The sequence below is a fragment of the Dunckerocampus dactyliophorus genome, chromosome 17, assembly GCF_027744805.1.
Source record: "Dunckerocampus dactyliophorus isolate RoL2022-P2 chromosome 17, RoL_Ddac_1.1, whole genome shotgun sequence".
Classification (NCBI taxonomy): Eukaryota; Metazoa; Chordata; class Actinopteri; order Syngnathiformes; family Syngnathidae; genus Dunckerocampus; species Dunckerocampus dactyliophorus.
The window spans coordinates 3,676,732-3,699,872 of record NC_072835.1 but is presented as its reverse complement, the minus strand read 5'-3'; the positions used below and the strand labels follow the sequence as shown (position 1 = coordinate 3,699,872).

Sequence of the window (23,141 nt, the reverse complement as noted above, 5' to 3'; positions counted from 1 at the left end):
GAACAAATACCAACTAGTGCTGAGGGAAGGAAAAAGGAGACACAACATGTCTAGAGAGCGCTCTCAACCTGTGGGTACCCGCGGTGGGCTTTTAACAAATGTCAAAAGAAGAGAGTAGGGAAAGAAACCCAAAAGGAGAGGAGTGGTAGTCCCTTATGTAGCGGGGGTCTCCGAAAAACTCCAGAGGATCTTATGGCAACACAAAATTCCTACCTATTTCAAACCAGTAAATACCCTGAGACAAAAATTAGTGCATCCTAAAGACAAGGCTCCAAACCAGAAACAGAGCAATGTGGTCTATTCCATCCACTGTAAAGATGAGGAATGCAAAGAGCACTACATTGGGGAAACTAAGCAAATGCTCCAAAAAAGGCTTTATCAACATCGCAGGGACAATGCTAGTGGTCCTCAATCAGCAGTACATCTACACCTTAAAGCGACCAATCACTCTTTTGAGGACAGCGAGGTAAAGATTTTGGCCAAAGAAAACAGATGGTTTGAAAGAGGAGTAAAGGAAGCTATTTTTGTCAAACAACAGAACCCATCATTGAATCGAAATGGTGGTTTGAGGTTTAATTTGGACCCTGTGTTCAGCAGGTTACTGAGACCAAAACCCACAGCTCTTAGTCTTGCAAATGACGTGGAGCCAGGGCCGAGCCAGAACAATAGATGCTAACGAGCCAGTATCAGAGTCGTTCATACCCAACTACAGGGAGCTACACTTCCCTTTTATCGGAGGTGCTAATGGCAGGAGAGGATTATACCACAACTCCGCCCAGTCTTAGTGTAAGGAACCAATAGGAGGAGGGTGTTGGCACACCAATTCCGCCCACTCTTACTGTATTTAAGGCCTAGGCTACCAGCACTTGTTAGTTCGCTGACGAAGCTCTTCGGATGAGGAGCGAAACGTCCGACACCTTCTTCACAGAAGTACAGATGACGTCTCAAGAAGCCTTTCCCTCGAAAAACAATCAACTAGTTTAAGGGCGACTATGAAGAGGAAGGGAGGTTGAAGGGAGAAGCCTGTCTCTCACACAAACTCACGTATGCGCTGTATAAGTCAGCCAATGAGATGAGAGCGTAGGCGGTGCCCCGATAATCAGCCAGAGAGCGTGAAGCGTCAGAAGGCGTCACCAAGTGTACTTTGTTAGTCATGGAAAATGTTTCCCTCTCTCTGTCACGCGAGCTATTCAAATCAAATTTCTGAACTCGCACCGACTTGACGCTTTACGTTATATGGAATTTCTTACGTAATACGATGCAAAAACTTTACATAAATTCTTTACGTTCAGTGGAATTTACGTAAAAGGAGGTTTACGTTATGCGAGGTACTTCTGTATTTTTTTTTTTAACATAATTTGAAAATGATATATTTGAATTTATTTGTGAAGGCTGCTACAAATAGGTTTGGCGTTACCTGTCCACCCTGATAAACACATTATAACAGGACTGCCTGTGAATGCAGTTTGTCGTGACAACGCCATACAGTAGACGACAATTTTATTTTATTTTTTTTTAAAGAAACTAGCAACAAATCTAGCGACATTTTCTGCTCTTATAGAGACTTTTGGAGATTCTGACATCAAAGCACATATCGCTCCTCTCAACGAGCAGCGGGTCTCTCCTATGCCCTTATGACAATTACATTCACATACGTCATGACAAATTATGCAAATTTGACGACGACGTCATGAAACACTGTCCTTACCGTGTTGATGGTATCTCTTCCTGATCACGCAGCGTCCCATCTCGTTCTCCACCAGTGGGGTCAGGCAGGAGCCACAGACGGTGAGGCCGGGAGGGCACAGATTGCGTCCCTCTTTGGCACAGTCAAGGCGAGGGCACTTTCTGCCAGCTGCGAGCGACACAGTGACACTTTGGTTATGCCGTATCCAAACACAACAACACCGAAATGCTTCTGGTGACTTCTATACGACTCAAATGTAGCTTTTTTTCTTTCTAGGCCACGTTTAGTGGAAAGGAATCCTCCTTTTGGGGTGAAGATTCATGCTTTATTCACGTAGGAATGAAGAAAAAAAGCCTTCTCAATGTTTCAACCAAATGAGAAAAATCTGGAAGTACATAAAAAAAATAATAAATAAACAAAAACAGTGTTGATCTCCTGAACATGAAGAAAATTATTGATCTATTCATCTCTTACATTAATTAATTCATTAATGCATTTATTCATTGCTTTGACTGAATTAATTTTAAATGTAAAAAAACAACACCACATGGTTACATACATGTCTAAAAGTAGGAAGAAGCAGAGCTACCCCTTCTCAAATAAAAAGAGAGCAAGCAGATAGAAAAGAAAATAATGACACTCAATAAATGTTGTGCAGTTTTAAGAAAAAGAAGACATCCAAATTTTAAAAATCAGGATAAAATAGGATTCAAATTTAATAAAAGTGATCAAAATAGGAATAAGTTGAAAGTGCAGATGTTAAATGAGACAAGTAAAAAAACGATTGGTCTATGGTAACAAATTTTGCTGGTCAATAATTGTGCTCCAAATTATTGTTGACAATCGATATGACATGTTTTGAGACCATTTTTTCATTCATTATATGGCATAATAAGGCGGGTACATTGTATCAAAAGCAATACATTTGAATTTCTCAAGAGTATTTAACACTGTAATTGGAATGTCAAGAGTTTGGAATGCCTCAGTATGCGTTGACTGAAGGCTCTGCTGCACCTCCAGCGGTAGCGGTATCAGTTCGTCGGTGTTCATGAGCTCACCCTGTTCATTCTGTTTAAAAGTGAAATATTCCCACACCAGGGCTGTGGCATTTGGCTTAGAAACCATCGCTTTTGTGCCTTCATGTGTATCAGCTCAACTACTCACCTACTGGGACAAAGAGGCTGAATGGCTGAGAGGAGGGTTCACTCGCACTTGCAACACACGCACACACTCATAGCACTATATATTTATTTATTTATTTGTATTAATGTCTCTTCTGTTGTTGTTGCTTACCGTAAAGCATTATGTATTAATCGCACCCCCATTTTCAGGCTCACGGCGGAGAAAAAAAATGTTTAGTTCATAAATGCTTGCCAACTCTTTCATCTCAAATCAACATGCGTAAAGATACTAAGCAATTTCAAAAAGAAGAATAAAGGAGAAATCTGAACTTCAACATCTAGATCTTTAATATTATGGCTAAGCACAAGTTAATAATAATAATAATAATAATAATAATAATAATAATAATAATAAATCTAAATAAAGAAATTTGCAATTTTCAGAGATGTTTTGATATCTTATCTTTCATTGCTTCTCTTTTTCTCTATTATTATTTTATTGCATTGCTTCAGTGTGAATTTGAATAAACTTAGCTTAGGTTAGCTTCAGTGTATATAGAGATCGTTTCACTGTGTGAAAATACAGACAGCCGTCAGATCAGTTAGTTGCATACACAAGCATTTTCAGCAACTGTACAGCAGAGGGCGCTAAAGTCAAAGCAACTGTCTGACCCACAGACGGCTATTCTAAAATGGGATTCTCGTCAATTTCTGCGTCTGGTCACAGACCTGTCATCGTGTATAAACCGCACCCTGATTTTTTGCTTCTTACCAATGGAAAAAAAGTGCGGTTTATACACAGTGCTTTACGGTAATTTATTGGTATTTTTGTTGCTTAATTTATTGGTATTTATGTTTCTGATGTTCTTATTCATTTTCTTGTGTTTTTCTTTCTTTTTTTGGGAGAATGAACAGAACAAGAATTTCATTGCATAACAGAACTACCTGTTTTACTGTGCATATGACAATAAAACTCTTGAATCTTGAATTCCAATAGAGAAGCAACACACCCTGAATAATGCAGGGTGAACCCTCTTGTCATTCAGCCTGTCATAAAGCAAGAGGTAAACAAACACGCACGCACATGTCAATTTATCAAGGCTATATATACTGTACATATATATATACACGTATATAGTATTATTAGTATTTGTATAATATTTTATATTAATTCATATTAATGTATTAATTTTTATTTCATTATTTGTTTTTTTTAATGGGATGGGAGCATCTCAATGCTTACATCATGCTCCTCTTCATTAGACAGCAAACTGCATGATAGCGAATCAACAGCACCCCTGCTGGCTGCAGCCAAGCGGTGCGCTCCACTTTGGCTCAGCGTTAATTAACAATAAATTCTACACAATCTACCAAACTTTCATGCTGCGTTGTTAATAAACAGGAGTTCAGAACACTCAGAGAGCGATTCTCTCATCCAATGAAAAATGAAATGAATCTACTGTCAATTTCTCGCCAATCATCAATGAAGGAAACGTGGTCAAGATGATAGAAAATGGCATCCACGCCTTGCATGAAGCTGCACCACTAAAATGCGAGCGCAAGAAGTGGGTCAGGGCATTGCAGCAGGTGTTGTCGCGCCATCGGAGCAGATTACAAAGCCGGCAGGAGGGCACATAAAAGGTAATCGCATCACTGACGGGAGAATGAGAAAGGTTGGGAAAGAACGGGTCATCTCAGGACGGCTATGAAATGTCGAAAAGGGCACCGTCGCTCACGTCTCCTGCATGTGCACTCTAATGCGAATAGAGTGTGAATGTGATTCTATTAAAGCATGCTTTTATTTTGCTGCAGTCCAATCCTTTTGTTTTTTACATAAGAGGAGCGTATTAGTCACTCAGGAGGGAAGATGGCGGTACCAGGGATCGGAGCGACCTCCATGGCAACGACGTGAGCGAAGATGTGAGATATTAAAGGAGCAGATGTGCCGCAGGAGGACGCGTGCTGCACCCGTGATGCTTGGCTTTGCTTGCTTGCTTTATTTATTATCCTGCCGTCCTCCTGCTGTTTGCGTACGCTTGTAAAAATGTGCAATTATTACCTCTGAACACATTTAACTTTTATTGTGTGCTCTACTTGCCGCCTCTTTTTATTATACAGACTGTTTTGTATTATTATTCATTTCCAACCACGAATTTATTCCACCCCTAAAATAAAAATAAAGAGTTATACGCAGGCTGATCAACAATGGGGAGCAGTAATTTTACAAGAATAAAGTCACAATATTAGAAGAAAAAAGCTGTAATCTAACGAGAAAAAAGTCATAATTATATGAAAATAACCTTGTAATATTATGGGGGAAAATAACATCATTTTAGTAGCATGAAGTTGAAATATTCAACAAAAAATACGGGTTTTTTAGCCATAATATTATGAGTAAAAAAACAAAGCAATGAATAAAGTTGTAATTACTGGAAAGAAGAAGAAAGTTGAAATAGTTGGAAAACGTATAATTTTTTTTTTTTTTAAAACAGCAGAAAAAAACTGCTGAAATTTTATAATTTTAAAGGATAAAGTAAAAATGTTAAGAGAAAAAAAATTGTATTCTAACATGAAAAAAGTCGCAATTTTATGAGAATAAACTCATAATATTATGTGGAAAGATCATGTAATTTTAGAAGCATAGAGTTGTTATATTAGTTGATTAAGTTGTATTATTATGAGAAACAAAAAAACTAATTTGCAACCTGTAATTTTTGGTTTGGGTAAAAAGTTATGGGAATAAAGTTAAAATATTATAGGAATAAAGTCATAATTGAAGAAGAAGAAAGAAACATTTTTTGAAAGATTTAAGAAGAAATCTGAACTATTTGGAAAATAATAACAACAGCACAAATGGAAGCGTGAAGTTGATACTAATGCTTTTTCACCTGCAGTACATGACAAGGCTGAGATGCACGTTTTTCTTGAAATACACACTATATCACTTCTTAGCACAGCTTTACTAAATATCAAAGTGGCAAAGTTGCATCCTTTCATTGTTCACTATGTGGCCCTCGCTGGAAAAACGTTTGGCTTATTGATGTTGTGGCAAGACGCACGCTGCAGAATGAATGAGTGAAAGAACAGCTCTCGGTTGAACATACTACATGCCGTGTATGTCACACACACGGTTCAGGTCTTACACGTGTGCGTTTACTCCTGACATAGCTCGCTACAAATAGTTGGCTGTTAGTCAAGTCTGACATGGACTCTTTGTCATTCACTGTCTGGCATTCATTCATTCATTGCTTTCATTGCTGCCATGAAAGCTTGATATAAAGCTGTCTGCTTATGGCGCCACTTCACTATTAAATGTTGGCGGGAGTACACTACTGTACATAGAAAAGAGTGTAACAACTCAAACCAAAACGGTAAAAATAATACCACGGGGAGTAAAATTACGGACAAAAGAGAGAGGGCGCACACAATTAAACTCCTCACTCACTTTTGCAAAATCACCTCTCACTTTCTGATTTCCACGCTGGCTTCTGTTTTCTGCTCTCTCTCGATTCTTCACTGAGCTACACTCTTTACTGCGAATGACGTCACGTACAGCCTGTCGTCACAATAACTAATTTTCCTGGTCGCTAATTGTGCTAAAATTGATCGATAATCAATAATTTCGACCTCTTTTTTTTTTTTTTAAACATATTATCATTTCGTTTATTATTATTCAATGATCATTTTGTCATGTCACAAATCATGTTTCATGTTAAAGAAAAAAGACTTTTAAAGTCTTTTTTCTTTAACATTTCAACTTTATGCTACCAAACAGTTATTTTTCCTCATAATATTACGACTTAATTCTCATAAAATTACGATTTTCTCATTATATATATTTTTTAAAGGTTTTGTTTTGTTTTTTTCTTGTTATCTTCTATTTCTTTAATGTGGCGCTGGCCAATTAAAAAAAAAAAAAAACAGCCACCGGCCGCAAATGACCCCTGGGCTGGGCTTGGGACACCCCTGCTCTGCACCAAATGATGACATTCCCTGTCATGTTTGGGTGATACCTTCTCTGATGTCTCCAAAAGATGACGGCTGGCAGCAATTTAGATGTTTTCTTTCGTTTGTTTTGTCTTTAAAACGGCCGGCACAGTTTGCGCAAGGAAGACAGGAGTGAAGTTACGGCGGATCCTAAACATTTAGAGCTTTTTGGTGTAACACTTGGCAGCCGAGTACAATGACAGGCCCACAGAAACACCTTTCATCAGTTCCGTCTGGCAGGTAACAGCTCTCACCTTTCTGCTGATTATGACAGCCTGGATGAATGTCTCCATTAATTCACGCCTGCGTCTATCACTGCATCTATTTTTTACTTACATCTTACTTCCTGCTGTCACGTCTTACTTCCTGCTCAGGAGAGCTTACATTTCCTTCAGTGCCACAACCCTTAACGCTTGGAGAAGGGCCACCGCTTGACTCCGCTTGAAGTCGTGACATAAAAATAGATGTTGACGGTGACTTCTACTTTGTCACATGTAGTCGGAGGAGGCTGTGAAGGTGCACATGATGACTCATAAAGCTACCCACCCCAGAACATGGACTAATTATGGCTTTAAAAATAAAACTGACAACAACTGGGCTGAGACCCAGGTTTAATTAAAGCGGAAAAAACCTTAGGGACTAACTATTAGGGAACTAGTCACGAGGTGATCAGAGGAGCTGGAAAAATCATCTGAATGCTGTGGTTCAGCACCTAAAATAGGGGCGCTCCCACAGTGTGGCCTGTGGTTATATTCTAAAAATATAAGTCATTATGAAGCCGATATACTGTATGAGCATATTACACGTGCATGTGCTTCGTCAGCTATAAACACAAAGCTAAGATGTGGATGTTTTGTTCAGATAGCCACGCATGTATTCTTACAATTTTGGCATCTTTAATGCACAAAATATCGATAACGAAGTGCTGGACAATGTTGGGATACGGTCGTCCATCGCCATTTCAAATTTCGTGACTCATAATAAATATATTAATTTAAAAAATACAGCCTATTATTAGTCAAAGGCATGCATATTTAATCAAAATGTACGTTTGGCCTAAATTTAGCAATTTAAAAATGGCTAAATGAAGTAAAATACAAAAATAAGGCGTTCATTCAGAAGACACATTCAAGGACATTGTGATGTTGTGTAGTATTCTACACTGGTCACTAGGTGGCAGTAATGTTACAGTGATGAGACAATATCCACCACAGGAAGTACTGTACAGCAGTGGTCCCCAACCTTTTTGACCCACGGACCGGCTTGTGTTCTCACAAATGTATCTTATTTATGATGTATTGTGTAAAACGAAGACATGAATAACATCAAATTAAAAGCACAAAATGAATGGCGATCCACCATCCACCAGTTGAAGTTCCAGACAAGTTTTTCCAGAGAGATGATTACATGGCTGTTTGACGTGTGTGGTAAAAGGCAGTGTTGCTAGCATGAATTAACTTGAGACAAATGTGCACATTAGCACTCAATAAGTCATCAAAACTTACCTTTATGCATTCCCACATAGTATCAGCATTTGACACCAAATATGAGGTGAAAGAAAAATGGTAAAAATACAGTAGTAGTCTATCTGTGCGGCATGAGATAAAGTTAGCACACGCACAATGGACATGCGTCAAGTGGGACGGATGTAACAGACAGAATACGGCCACTTTTCAAAATAAAACAAAAAATAAAATGAAATAATGGAAATTGTTTTATCTTTCTGTGTGGCCCGGTACCAAATGACACACGGCCCCCCGGGGGTTGGGGACCACTGCTGTACAGAACAGGCTAATGCTAACATGTGCGTCTATATTACGTCTTATATATTTCTTATTTTCACTTATTATCAACACACCCATCAAAATCCCTAAAAATGCATTTTTTAATACAATAAACCCTATAATATGCCTCTGTTATTACACTAATTTTAAATTCATTTTTCAAATTTAGTAATCCCTCGCCACACTTTTTTTGCCTAAATGAAGCCTTTTCAAGCATAAAAATGGCTAAATCAAGTAAAATCCAAATATAAGGCATTCAGAAGACACATTCAAAGACGTTATGATATGTAGTATTCTACACTGGTCTATGTACTTTTAACCTTTTTTAAAAAAAAGTACATGCACATGCGTCATGACGACAGCCCACCAGCACAAATAGACTGCAGTTCTGTGGGAAACGCTGCCTGTGGCTTCGTTACTGTGCACAAAAAACATGAAAGAACACGGCTGCAGACGCCGCAGTGACAGCGAATGTCAGGTCTTCATTGGAGGTGGTGGCCCTGCGTCGAAACCCCACCACCCCACCCCACCCTCCTCCACTGCACTCTGGCTAAATGAAACCGCTCAATCAGGGAGAAAAGGGGAGGAAAGCAAAGAGCGAGGAAGAGGGAGAGCATGTCTGATGATGGCCACCGTGTGAAAACAACATTACGCAACTCTCCCTACAGAGTACATGACTTCTTCCACATCTGCTGCTGTTGCCAGGCATCTGTGTGTGCACTGCTCTGCTACGAGGCAACAAAGAGGCAAACCACGCAAGCTTTTGTGTCCCCGTTTTAGTCTGTCAGACGGCCTCGGCCCAAGAGACGCGGGGAGGAAGCGTGAGGCGGGAAATGAGACGTACACGTCGTCCATTGTGTTGATTTCCTGACGCTCCGATGGCATCCAGAATGTGTTCGTATGTGTTCCCGAATGAGTTCCTAATCAAGTGGAAAGCCAATCTTACAAGCACGCCGCGCTTGATTTGTCAAGGTTGCCTTTTCGTTCCTGCCAGCCTTCATCATTATTATGAGGAACAAGAGTGTTTACATTTCTGAAAACACAAGTCAATTTTTGATCAAGTTTGTTGACATAAACAATAACTTGATGAACTAAGTTATATATAGTGTGTAAACGCTATGTGTTGAGATAATGAAGTAGCCTCCTGCCTAAACGGGCTGCAAAGCAAAGAAAAAGGGATACAGTATGTTTTCAGCTGTCGTTCCAACCACGTGATTCCTGGATGAAACTTTACTGAATCATTTTTTGGTCTATTGTGTACAATTTGATCAATCTAATGTCTATATCAAAAGGGTCACAGGGTGTAGACGCCAGAGCTTCTGGCCTAAACGGGCTGCAGATGAAATAAAAACAAAAAATTTGGAGAGATAATAAAGTAGCTTCCTGCCGAAACAGGCTGCAGATGAAAGAAAAACAAATACTACAGAGACAATGAAGTAGTTGGCTGCCTAAAAGGGCTGCAGATGAAAGAAAAACATACAATTGAGGGGTAATGAAGTAGCGTGCAGCCTACATGGGCTACATATGAAATAAAAAAGAAAAAAAGTTGGCAAGACAATGAAGCCTCTTACTTAAATTGGCTGCAGATGAAAGAAAACACCTATGGAGAGATCATGAATTTGTCTCCTGCCTAAACGGGCTACAGATAGGAAAAAAAAAAACATTGGAGGGATAATAAACTAGCTTCCTGCCTAAAAGGGCTGCAGATGAAAGAAAAACATACTATGGAGGAATAATGAAGTAGCGTGCTGCCTACATGGTCTGCAGATGAAATAAAAACCAAAATTTCAGCAAGACAATGAACTAGCCTCTTGCCTAAATGGGCTGCAGATGAAAGAAAACAACTATGGAGAGAAAATGAACTAGCTTCCTGCCTAAATGGGCTGCAGATTAAAAAAAAACAAAACAAAAAAAAACATGGCGAGATCATGAATTTGTCTCCTGCCTAAACAGGCTGCAGATGAAAGACAAACACAAACAATGGAGAGATAATGAAGTAGCTTCCTGCCTAAAAGGGCTGCAGGTGAAAGACAAACACAAACAATGGAGAGATAATGAAGTAGCTTCCTACCGAAAAGGGCTGCAGGTGAAAGAAAAAGCGAACGCATGTTTTCTGTTGTTGTTCCAAAAGAAAGTTACGTAACTATGCAACATAAGTTGGGTTCTACGGCTCGAAGTGAAAGCGCGTTTGTGGACGGCGTGCTTCGGTCAAACATACAAAATGTATGTCATTTCATTTCATTTCTCATCAATAAAACTGGGACTTTGCTGGAAAAGGAATGGAGCTGGAATGAAAGCGTTGCCTAAAATAAAGATGAAGAAAATCAATTCGTCACCCAAGCAACCGAGCGACAAACACCCCGGAAAGCGGTCTGCCCTAAAAAGGGGGCCACCGTCACGCCTTGCAGTGGAAAAAGTTGCCTAATCAACCTCGATAGCGTCCTCGCTCTCTCTTACCCGCTCTCAGAAATGCAGTCACAAAATCTAACAAGCTTGGCGGAAAGAGCGTGTCTTATCTGTGTCTTATCGGCGTCGGTGCGCTGCCGCTGCGTAGGCGCCGCTTTCCCACGCTGATCTGCAACGGCAGCGTGGATAACGGGGGCATTGCTTTCCACCTGCCTGGCACACCCAAAAGAATGAAACGTACAACAATTTGACTCATGATTTTAAGTCAGCTTGTCACGTTTGACAAGTGTGAGCGTTACACAATAATTACTGTCAGCATCGATGAAGTCAAGACCGAGCAGCAGCAGCAGGCACCTCCCACCCTCCATCCACCCCCTCCACAGCAGACAGAACAAAGAGCGTATCCAATGGCAGCGTGTAGGTGGCATCTATGCCTCTCTTAGTCTACAATGTTGTCCATGGGCTGAATCACTGGGTGGAGTGAGGGTAGATATGATATTAGTGCAATATTTGACTAGGAATAGAATATTCAGCCTGAATCAGCTTCCTGCCTAAAGGGGCTGCAGTAGACAAGCTTCCAAACTCAATGCATATGGTTGGAGAGCACCACAGCCTACACCACCGGGCACCTTCTTGAGGGTGGGGCAGGCTGGATGATGTCATCTCATTTGCATGAAAATATGCATATGCTTTATGGACGCTGTGGGAGGGGAAAAAAAATTGAGCAAAAATCTTCCAAAGCAAAACAAATATGTTTAGAAATATGAAATACATTTCTTCTGTCACTGGTTTTAGATCAGGGGTGTCCAAAGTGCGGCCCAGGGGCCGATTCGGCCCATTCTAAAACACAAAATCCAACAGCGAAAATGTAAAAAAAAAGAGTGTAAAGTCAAAATATTAGGAGAAAAAAGTTCATATATAATGTGGGGGGGTATGACGGGGGTGTGTGGACGGGGTTGGGGGGTAGATCATCATGTTGAAATGTTACAGATAAAAATTGTTTTCTTTTGGGAAAAAGTTATTTTATGAGAATAAAGTGAAATTATTATGGAAATAAAGTCAGAATATTACAAGAAAAAAAATGACAGGAAAGCTCAATTATTTTTAAAATGACAAAAAAAAATCTACATCAAAAATGGAAAAAAAGACAAGTAATTTTACAAAAATAAAGTCAGTAAAGGTGTAATAAATAAGAGTAAAGTTGTAATATGAGGGAGGGCAAAAAGTCGATTTAGTTATACGCACCATGTGGAAATGTTACAAAACAAATATGTTTTTATATTTTGATATACAAAACAAAGAATGACGTCGCAATTTTAGAAAATTGGGTTGGAAAAAATTATATTACCAGAATAAAGACAAACTATTATGGAAATAAAGGCAGAATATTACAAGAAAAAGCTGAATTATATGTAAAATAACAAAAAAAACCTAACAAATCAACTTAAAAAATGGGGAAATCAGCAAAAAAGTGTAACGTAAGGAGAAAAAGATCATCGTAAAAATGGGCTTTGTCACCTGACACGTGGGTTTGTTTATAACGTCCCTACATTTTGCTGAATACGACCCTTGCTGGAAAAATTTTGTACACCCCTGTTTAAGATGGGTTCACCCGCTGCTCGTTGAGAAGAGCAACACGCGCTTTCATGTCCAAATGGTTTTTAATCTATGAGTTAAAAATCACTAAGTTTTGTAGTCAAATAACCCTTTCATAACTGGAATATTCGCAATAACCCGCTTGCGCACGGCCATGTAAAAACCAATAACCCTTTTGGAACGCTTTTAAAAAAGCTTTTTTAAAAAAAACGGAATATGAGCATATTCCGTTTTTTTAAAACCCGAATATTACTCCTGGGTCATGTATACGCCTATCGGGATGTCCCGATCAAAAGGAACATTAATTTGTGCTCTGCGCATGTTCTATTCAAAACAAATCTTGTGTCTTTGGCAGGGACTACTTGTAAACATGGCGACACGCAAAAACACCGCTTTTGGAGCAAGGAGGAAACCAGCCACCTCGCTAGTGTGGTGAAAGACAAGAACCTTATGTCTTTTATAGACGGTAGAAAGTACCACGATAGCAAAATCTATCAGAAGGTGAGCGAGAAGTTACGCCAAGCAGGGTTTGTACGAATGGACCTTCATCCAAAGTGTTGCTCCGGTGGAAACGGGTAGCATGGATATGGATGGCACAGCTCCGGCTCCATTTCCTACTTCTTCACGTTCTCGCCTTCCATTAATGAAAAAAGTGAGACAGAACAGTGTCAAGTACTGGTGGTCGGTCAGTACCAGCACCAAAGCGCAAACACCGGCCCCGGGCTGTTCATTATCCACCGTGCCGCTGTTGTTGGTTTTTTTTGGATACAGGAGCGGAAATGACATTTTCCATGCATCGAGACGTTGTCCGTGCGTTTTTTTTTTGCTTCCTGTTTCCACGTCACGCATGTGAACGGGTTATTAAGAATGTTTCACAAACCGGAATATTGACTTTAACCCGAATATTGCTTGCATGTAAATGTAGTGAATGTCATAAGTCCTCAAAATCGACGGATGTTGACCCATGTTAAGATCTCAAGTGCTGCTGCAAACACACAAAATTAGAATAATCTGGCTTGATAGAGTTTCATTTTGTTTAGGATTATTTTGGTTTAAGTTTGGTTTATAAGTTTCTCCACGATTTTTTTATTATTATTCCGCTGTTTTTTTGTCCGCTAACTTGTCCTTCATTTTTTCAACCGATTCACACCATTCAAGCAAAAAATCGTTCAGCTCCTCTGGGAATCCTATGCGGCAATTTCAGTTTTTTCAAAAAATTCCCACATTTTACAAAAATCACACAGAATTTTTTGCATTGAAATCGAATGGGCCATTTTTTCAAACTTCCAACATTCGCACATTTCTCAACCGATTCAAACCATTCCACCATGAAAACATTCCACACATACAGGGCTTCGAACTAACGTTCCAAAAATTCCAACTTTTACCGACACTTTCCCTTTGATCTTAATGACTATAATTTCCTTTGATCTTAATTACTCCATGACTTCAACATTTTTCAACCAATACCAACAATCCCAAATCAAATCGTTCAGGACAATGGATATCTATTTTTCACATTTAAAAATGTCCAATTTTTTCCAAAATTCCCATTTTTCCAGAAAACTAATTAACTTAAGGATATTCCTCTGATCTTATGTTACTCGAGAACTTCAGCATTTTTCAACCAATTCTAACAATTCCAACATCAAATCCATCCATCCATCCATTTTCTATACGGCTTCATTCTCATTAGGGTCGCGGGGGCATGCTGGAGCCTATCCCAGCTGACTTCGGGCGACAGGCGGGGTACACCCTGGACTGGTCGCCAGTCCAACATCAAATCGTTCAGCACAATCCAGACATTAAGATTACCCATATTAACATACATTTAACATACATATCATGCAAATCTTGTCTTTCATGATGTCATAGTCTTGAATACTCTCACATACTGTATATACTGTATACACGTCAATACGTCACATACTGTATAATTTGTATTCCTTTTTTTCCTTCTTTTATTCCTTTTTCTGCTTATTTTTGTTTTTCCCCCACCTCATTAGGCTTGGGTATTCACAGGTAATGTCTTCAGACATTGCAATCATCTAGTTATTAATAAAGCACTTTAGCACTTAGGCACTTTAGCGCTCAAGCACTTTATGCCTCTCCAACTTATGGTTGTTGTGACTTAAGATCAACCTGCCCTCAGGGACTAAAGATGGAAATTAGTCACATGAAAATGGTGGATATGCATTGTCCCTATCTTTCTTGAATAAGTACATCTATAAAACGTTTTCCATAGTTATTATTGCTGCTGCTGTTTTTTTTTTAAAGTGCAGCGCCACCAGAAACGTGTGGCCGTGTGAGTGAGGTGAATAGGTCCTTTGAGGTGTTGTCAGCCTTGGCAGGCATGAAAAGTATTTTAAGTAGGATACATGCGCTGCCATTTTTGGTAACAAAAACTATTTTGGTATCCGATTCATCATTTTTTTTCACCGATATCCTCTGATTTCAGCCTCTTACTTAGTCATCCATGAAAGCAGACGTACTATCTTTGCCTTTTAGGCAAAATAACATTTTCACACACATCAGCATCCACATTATTGGCTCTTTTCTGATATGCTGCAGACCAAACCACTAACTCCTTGTGTTTGCTTCATATTCCACAAGGCTGGCAAACAGCTTTTACCCACAGGCCATCAGGCTTCTCAACGAAGCACTCACACACGCTGCACGCAACACACACTCATAGCACTTTATTTATTTATTTATTTATTTACTTATTTATTTGTATATTTATTTGTATTAATTTCTCTTCTTTTTGTTGTTGCTTAATTTATTGGTATATATGTTTATGTTTCTTATGTTCTTATTCTTATTCTTTCCTGTGTTTTCTTTCTTTTCTTGGGAGAATGAACAGAATAAGAATTTCATTGCATAGTATAACTGCCTGTTTTACTATGCATATGACAATAAAACTCTCTTGAATCTTGAATCTTGAATTCATTTGGTCTGTCGAGGTGCGGGGTGTCCAAACTTTTTCCAGAGTGGGCCGCACACCAAAAAATGCTGAAGTTATATATATTCCAAGAATAAAACTGCAACTCAGCTTTGTGGATATACTTGAATAAGTCTATTATTTAGTATCAAATTCGCTCTTTACTCTTTTTTTCCCCATTTTTGCTGTTGTTTTTTAAAATTTTCCAAATATTTCAACTTTCTTCTTAAATAATCATCTTTCCGTAATATTATTATTATTATTACTTTATTCCCATAATATTTTGAATTTATTCCCATAACTTTTTCCCAAACCTAATTTTCCAAAAATTAGAATTCTATTTTTTGTTATTTTGTTTCTCATAATATTAACTTTACCATATTTTCTTTAGTATTTCAATTCTTTGCTACTAAAATGACAACATTTTTCCCAATAGTATTTATTCAATATTATTTACATATTATTTTATTTAATAGGATTTATTTATATTATTACTTATTTAATATAACATTCTATTACTTTTTTCCTCTTAATATTTCAACTTTATTCTCGTAAAATTACAACTGTTTTTTTCCATTTTTGCTGCCGTTTCTATTTCAACTTCCTTCTTGTAAATTTTCTTCTCGTAATATTTTGACTTTATTCTTCTAACATATCTTTTTCTGCAACCTAATTTTCAACTTTTACAACTTTATTCCCATAACCTTTCCTCGAACCTAATTTTCAAAAAATTACAACTTACTTTTGTTTTGTTTGTTTCTCATAATATTAATATTCCGACTTTTTCCTTTAATGTTTCAATATCACGCTACAAAAACTACTACTAAAATCAATCAATAATAAACCTGTAAACACTCTGATCATGGCGGGGTTGTTTATTTGGCTAAAGCGCAAAGAGGATTAATTGGAAGCAGGCGATAATTGAAGAGAGTTTGTTGTTTCTGAAACGTGAAACCTCGCTTTTCGTATGAGTCGGCAAAAATTTTCACTCCAATTTTGCCTCGGTTTTCAGAAATTACATGTAACAAACTAGCCTGTTTACCCTGCACTGTATCGTTCCGTAAAATGCCGTGCCCAAATTTGAATTTGATGTACAGGAAACTCGCCTCACCATCCATGCCTCATTTAGAATTATTTCACACAGTTTTCTGCATCTTAAACTATAATTATTCTCCATACAATTATTTCTTGTTCATATTATTTTTGTTATTTTGTCAGACGTTTTGAAACCGAGGTTGCATTGTATCTGTAACAGGTTTTTGTTTTATTTTTACTTTAACTCATTCAATCCCAGCCATTTTTCAAAAGACATCCCCTTCAGTACCGGCCATTGTAGACAATTTTGACTGATTTTCAAGGCACACAGAATATTGTGTTCTATGGCCATATAAACATGGAACTGTCCAAAAGAAAGATTAGACTCCCGTCTATCATCAGAAAAAACAAGTTTGTTTCTACCTTTTTCCATTCTTTAGTAATCAGCAGTAGAACATAGGTAAGTTTCAGGAAAATACCAGTTCCCCACTAAAAAAGGGAGAAAACCAGCTTTTTGTGAAAAGATATATTTAAAACTTTGACGCAATTTTTTTTTTGCTTTTGTTATATCTCATATATCTAAACTACAATAGTATTGTATTGTATTGTATTGTACTGCAACATAAACGACACAACAAAGGGGTTGTTTTACATCAAAATAACAATTGATTTACGAATATAAAACCATTAACTATTCAAAATGTGTGTACACTAGTGTGCATGCATTAAAAATTTCCCTACAATGCGTAACATTCTGCACGCTCCACTCCTCCACGCTCTCTCACTTCCTCCTTCCTGTCTTGTGTGCTTTGTCTGTTTACATGATCTCTGCCGAGCTCTTATCAAATACACTTCTGCCACCTTGTGGCCGTTTTTATGGCTTAAAAGTGCTCTGAAGTGAAATGCATTAGTGGAGCGCTGGCCTCTTTTTGTCTCTCGTGCAAAAAATCGTAAAAGACGTATGAATATGTTGTTGGAATGGGGCGTTCGAGTTTATAAAAAGGTATAACTACGTCTTTGGTATTGAATGAGTAAATAATAATAATTCTGAGTACATGAGAAAGTGCAAAGCTCTTTTTGACCACATAGTCAAGTATATTGCACAACACAGCAGCAACACAACCAATGTTGTACTACCAGTAAGGAGCATGATTGTAAACAACAGTACAATACGTGTAGAAACATGCACGACAGTTGAGTGGCAACATTTTCAAGCGCATAAAGAAATAAAGCTTGCTGTTAAAGTTGAGAGCATACTGACAAAGGACGTTTCTGCAAAAAGCCAAAATGACAGTTTTGAGTTATTAAAAAAAAAAAAAAGTCATCTTGTATAAGCAGCCTTGTTTTGTAACGTCATCACTGCTTTTAAAGGAAGCAAAAGGAGAAGAGAAGAAGAAGCAGCAACTTTGAAAAAGAAAGCATCCGTCAAAGCGGGAGAGGCCTCTTCTCCGACAACAAAGACCACAAAGGGTGGGATCGATACCATCCTTCCTCGTCTGTCCTGGTGGTGGTGTCTTTTCAGCCTGACGCTTACGACCGGCCTTGTGTCATTATTGTCAACGACGCCCATTCAAAGAGCTCTTGAGATTTACTGTAGCGTGTTAGTGGAAACAACAACACCGTCCCCGCTCTTTTCATAAAAGCTTGGCAAGCCTTCTTCCTCATTCCATTCCAGCTCAGGACGCCGCTTGATGTCTGCTGGTGAAGAATGACACAAGCTCATCACCTGCTCAGCCGCCCAGACGACAGGTGAATTCCCATCAAAGCTTTTCCCAGGCAACAGGTGGTGACTACGCATACGTCCAAACACCCTCTGCAGAGTGGAACCTCCAAAGTCCAATTCCACTGACGTCATACAGTTTGAAAAACACGCTCACGTTGGACCCCAGATGGTAGTTTAGCAAACATCAAAGGATAAAGAGAAATGCCAGCTGCAACAAAAACAAATGTCATGTCAAGGAAGAAGAAAAAACCTTCCATTTAGTCACTACGTCGGAATTTTTTAAAAATGTTTTTAATTTTACGTGTTACAGTGGCTTGCGAGGGCCACATAGTTAAAAATGAAAGGATACAACTTAGCCACTTTGATATTTTGTAAAGATGTGCTAAGAAGTTATTTTCAAGATGAGACAATGGCCACCACAGGAAGTACTGTACAGAACAGGAGGGAAAAAAAGGAACAACAAGGACCTCTCCCAAGAGAGTCATTAACATTATGTCTTATAGGTCTTATTTTTTCTTATTATGTCTACTATATTGGGCAATATGACAGTGAAGGTGACTATAGGGGTGTTATTTCATTTCTAGAGGATTCTTACAATGCTAAAAAAAAAAACAAAAACAGCGTATTTAGAAGGTGGTAAACAGGTTTTCTATGCTCCAACTACCAAAATATTCCATTTAGAAATGAGGAATCCTACTTGGCTGAAATTCACTTATCACAGTCGGTTCTGGAACCAATTAACCGCCACAAACAAGAGATTCCTGTCGTGTTTTAAAAGAAGAGATTGTACAAAAAATGTTTCTATTTTTCACAGTTCTCAGTTAAACTGAATAAAAATACTTGGAAATGTTCAAATGAAATAACTGACGTTCATGACTGTCACTCTGTCACGACTGGATGTCGCAGTGCGTACACTACGGGTGTCCCCACCTGATACTGATACTGGATATGGGCCTGATATCAGCAAACAAAAAGTAGAATCGGCCTGCATCTGAAATCTCCGACACAAAATCCTCATCGCTTTGTGGCGACCATAAATGTTTTATGCTGGTGACAGTTTAGCCGTGGAACAGACTATTTCTATTGCCATGGTTTTGTCTAGTCTTGTTGACATGTGTACACTTAACAGATACAAATACTACTTGCATGGAAACACGCAACGCTCCATGATGAGACGCGCCATTTAGCAAAGAATCTTGTTTGGACGGATGAATAAGTAGATGCCTTTCGACGTGTGCTGTACATTTCATATCATTACAGTATAAACCAACACTCTATTCTCATTCATCTCAGTGAAATAAACACGTGAGTGGGAGTGCAGTAAATCCACTCCGTGGCCTTTATGCCCGTTATGTCCCCCAGCAGTGCGGACAGTGTGCCCACTACAAAAACCTTCATGACTAACTTGGCTGCAAGGAAATAAGAATAAAAAATGTAAAAAAAAAAAACTGAGTGCGTGGAGATATTGTACGTCCTTTCTGAACGCAACCATTCAAACTAAAATGTGTAAAAAAAACAATACAGATGACATTTCATCCACGGCATGACAGCCACAGGAAGCCCACTACATGCTGCAACCAGGAGAGGAGCTGGAAACAGGAGTGCAGAACCTTCAGACTGTGAAATGATCCCATTCCGTTGGCAAAACATGCAAAAAAAAAAAAGCACAATGTGTGGTCATGTTGTATAGACGCTCTTTGACAAGTGATTTTTGTGGTAGGCCCTTAAGATCCTGTCACATGAAGGATCTTTGACAAGTGCTTTTTGCGGTAGGATTCTTTAAAAAAAATTAAACTAAATTAAAAGGCACAGTAGAGTAGAGGATCTTCGATTAGCGTTTTTGCAGTACAGTCTATCAGCGCCTCTGGCTTATAGAGGATCTTTGACTAGTGTTTTTGCGATAGGAAGTCTTAAAAAAAAAAAAAAAGGCAGAGTACTCCTGTCGTCAAGAGGATCTTTGACTGGCATTTTGTGGTAGGTTCTTTCAAAGCACTCCTGTCATGTAGAGGATCTCTGACTACTGTTTTGTGGTAGGTTCTTTCAGAGTGCTCCTGTCATATAGAAGATCCTTAAATATAATTTTTGCGGTAGGTCCTTAAAAACAGCAAAGTGCTCCTGCCACATAAAGGATCTTTGACTAGCGTTTTGTGGTTGGTTCTTTCAGAGCCCTCCTGTCATACAAGAGGATCTTTTTGTCTAATGATTTTGCCGTAGGTCCTTACAAACAACAGAGCGCTCCTGTCACATAGAAGATCTTTGATTTCCGTTTTTGCGATAGGTTCTCACAAAAAGCAGCGCACTCCTGTCACACAGGGGATCTTTGATTTGTGTTTTGTGGTAGGTTCTTTCATAGCACTCCTGTCACACAGGGGATCTTTGATTTGTGTTTTGTGGTAGGTTCTTTCATAGCACTCCTGTCACACAGGGGATCTTTGACTTGTGTTTTGTGGTAGGTTCTTTCATAGCACTCCTGTCACACAGAGGATCTTTGACTTGTGTTTTGTGGTAGGTTCTTTCAGAGCACTCCTGTCACACAGAGGATCTTTGACTTGTGTTTTGTGGTAGATTCTTTCATAGCACTCCTGTCACACAGAGGATCTTTGCCTTGTGTTTTGTGGTAGGTTCTTTCAGACCACTCCTGTCACACACAGGATCTTTGACTTGTGTTTTGGGGTAGGTTCTTTCAGAGCACTCCTGTCACACAGAGGATCTTTGACGAATGCTTTTGCGATAGGTCCATAAAATCAGCGGCGCACTCCTGTCATATGCAGGGTCTTTGATGAGTGTTTTTGTGGTAAGTTCACAGCAGAATGTTCCTGTCACATAGAGAATCTTTCACTAGTCTTTTCGCGGCAGATCCTTAAAAAAAACGGAGCGCTCCTGACGTATACAGGATCTTTGACTTCCGCTTCTGCGGTACGTTCTTAAAAACTTGAAGCACGCTCCTGTCACGTAGAGGATCTTTGACTATTGTTTTTGTGGTAGGCCCTTAAAAAACAGCTGAGTGCTCCTGTATATAGAGGATCTTTGACCAATGCTTTTGCCGTAGGCCCTTACAAACACTCCTGTCACATAGAGGATTTTGGCCGAGTGTTTTAGCTAAAGGTTCCTGAAAACAGTAGAGTGCCCCATCATATAAAGGGATCCCTGACTAGTGTTTTGCAGTTAATTCTTAATAGTAGAAGCACTCTGTCATATAAAGGATCTTTGACTTGCGTTTTTGCAGTAGGTTCTTAAAAAAGGCAAAGCACTCCTGTTACATAGAAAATATTTGACTTGTGTTTTTGTGTTAGATCCTTAAAAACAACAGAGTACTCCTGTCACATAGAGGATCTTTGATGAGTGTTTTTTTTGTTGTTGTTTTTTGCAGGAGGTCCTTAAAAACAGCAGAGTCCTTTCACACAAAGGACCTTAGAAAAGTGTTTTTTAGGTAGATCATTAAAAAAGCAAAGTACTCCTGGCATACAGAGGATGTTTGACTTGCATTTTAGCAGTCAATTCTTTAAGAGCACCTCTGTCATAATAGAGGATCTTTCAATAGTGTTTTTGCAGTAGGTTCTTAAAATCAGCGGCGCGCTCTTGTCATTTTGAGGACAGTTTGACACTGGAACAGATTATTCCTACTCCTGTGATTTCTTATGGGAGATCTTGCAAAACCCAAACAAGTGCCTCGGCAGAACGACATACAAGTAGAAGAAAAACACGGATAAATATGATAAACATGACACATTGAGAGGAACTAACAGATGCGTGGATGGCCTCGTGCCTCGTGGGTGTAGAAATAAATCCACATCTGCTGGTTCACATTGATAAAAACGTGTTTGTGGGGATGGTTAAAGATTACGAGCGCCTATCCAGCTGTTGGTTCTCTCAGGATTTGGGGAGCAGATTATCTCCTAAACAGCACTACACGCTGCAGCAGCAGCAGCATTTACTGCAGCGGCATAGCACCAATAGGAGCCATATTGACAACATATATATCACCTGCACATATACACTTTCTCATTTTAGCAAAACACTCCAATCCCAACTGACACTTAGCTGCTGTTGCTGTGTAACATGTTTAAAGCGGGAATGTGTGACATTTGCAGCACAAAAGAGTGCACCTTGCAAAAAAAGATGACATTTTAGCCTACAAAACTCTTGTTTTACCTTCACAAAAACGAAACCCGCCCCCACAAGCAGGCGGCTACACAGCACCAAGACAGACCAAGCACGACAAACACGAATAAAATCGCTGCTTATCTCACTAAAATGTGATTTCTTTTTTTTGGTTGTGTTGTTAACGTCTCCATTTTACAGTCTAGCGTCTGCCCTGCTCTCTGTCTGACAGGTGCCTGTCCAGTAAAAGATGATGACGCACGTCGTCGCCACAATTCACACAAAAAAAGAAAATCTTTAATTATGAAAGTAGTCGCTCTTTTTGTATTGTTTTGTGGTGTTTGTTTTACCTGAAAAGCTAGCAGAGGAGCGGACGACACAGAGCATGACCACGGCCAGAAGCAGCGCTGAGGCCCGGCGATGACGTTCGCTCCTCGGGCTGGAGAGCGGCGGCATCGTCGGTGGTGGTGGTGGTGGTTGGTGGTGGTCTTGTCGGGAAGCGGGGATTGTGTTGTCATTCCCCCATCGTTTGTGGGTGTTGTGTCGCTGTTGTGTAGTTGATTCTGTGAAGCGATGGAGCGGACAGCAGGCAGGTAGTCTATCCGGTAATCCTTGGCGACGTTGCTGCTAAAGATAGCGGAGCTTCAGGCGGAGAAGGAGGTGTGTGTGTGTGTGTGTGTGTGTGTGTGTGTGTGAGGGTGCGCTTGGTGCCTTCAGGGTCACCTCGGAAACGACGGAACAAGCAGACTTTGCCTTTAAG

The 23,141-nt window shown here is 39.3% G+C and overlaps 1 protein-coding gene across 1 annotated transcript in view; it reads right to left on the bottom strand.

Moving 5' to 3' along the window:
- The window catches only part of npdc1a (neural proliferation, differentiation and control, 1a), a 40,263-nt gene extending 17,201 nt beyond the window's left edge, over positions 1-23,062 (bottom strand). The window contains exons 1-2 of the mRNA XM_054756591.1: positions 22,732-23,062; positions 1,709-1,855 (exon numbers count right to left, since the gene is read on the bottom strand). Of these exons, the coding sequence (XP_054612566.1) occupies positions 1,709-1,855; positions 22,732-22,837 (253 nt within the window). The 5' untranslated portion in view covers positions 22,838-23,062. The remainder of the gene's footprint in view (positions 1-1,708; positions 1,856-22,731) is intronic.
- Between the last annotated feature and the right edge of the window lie 79 nt (positions 23,063-23,141).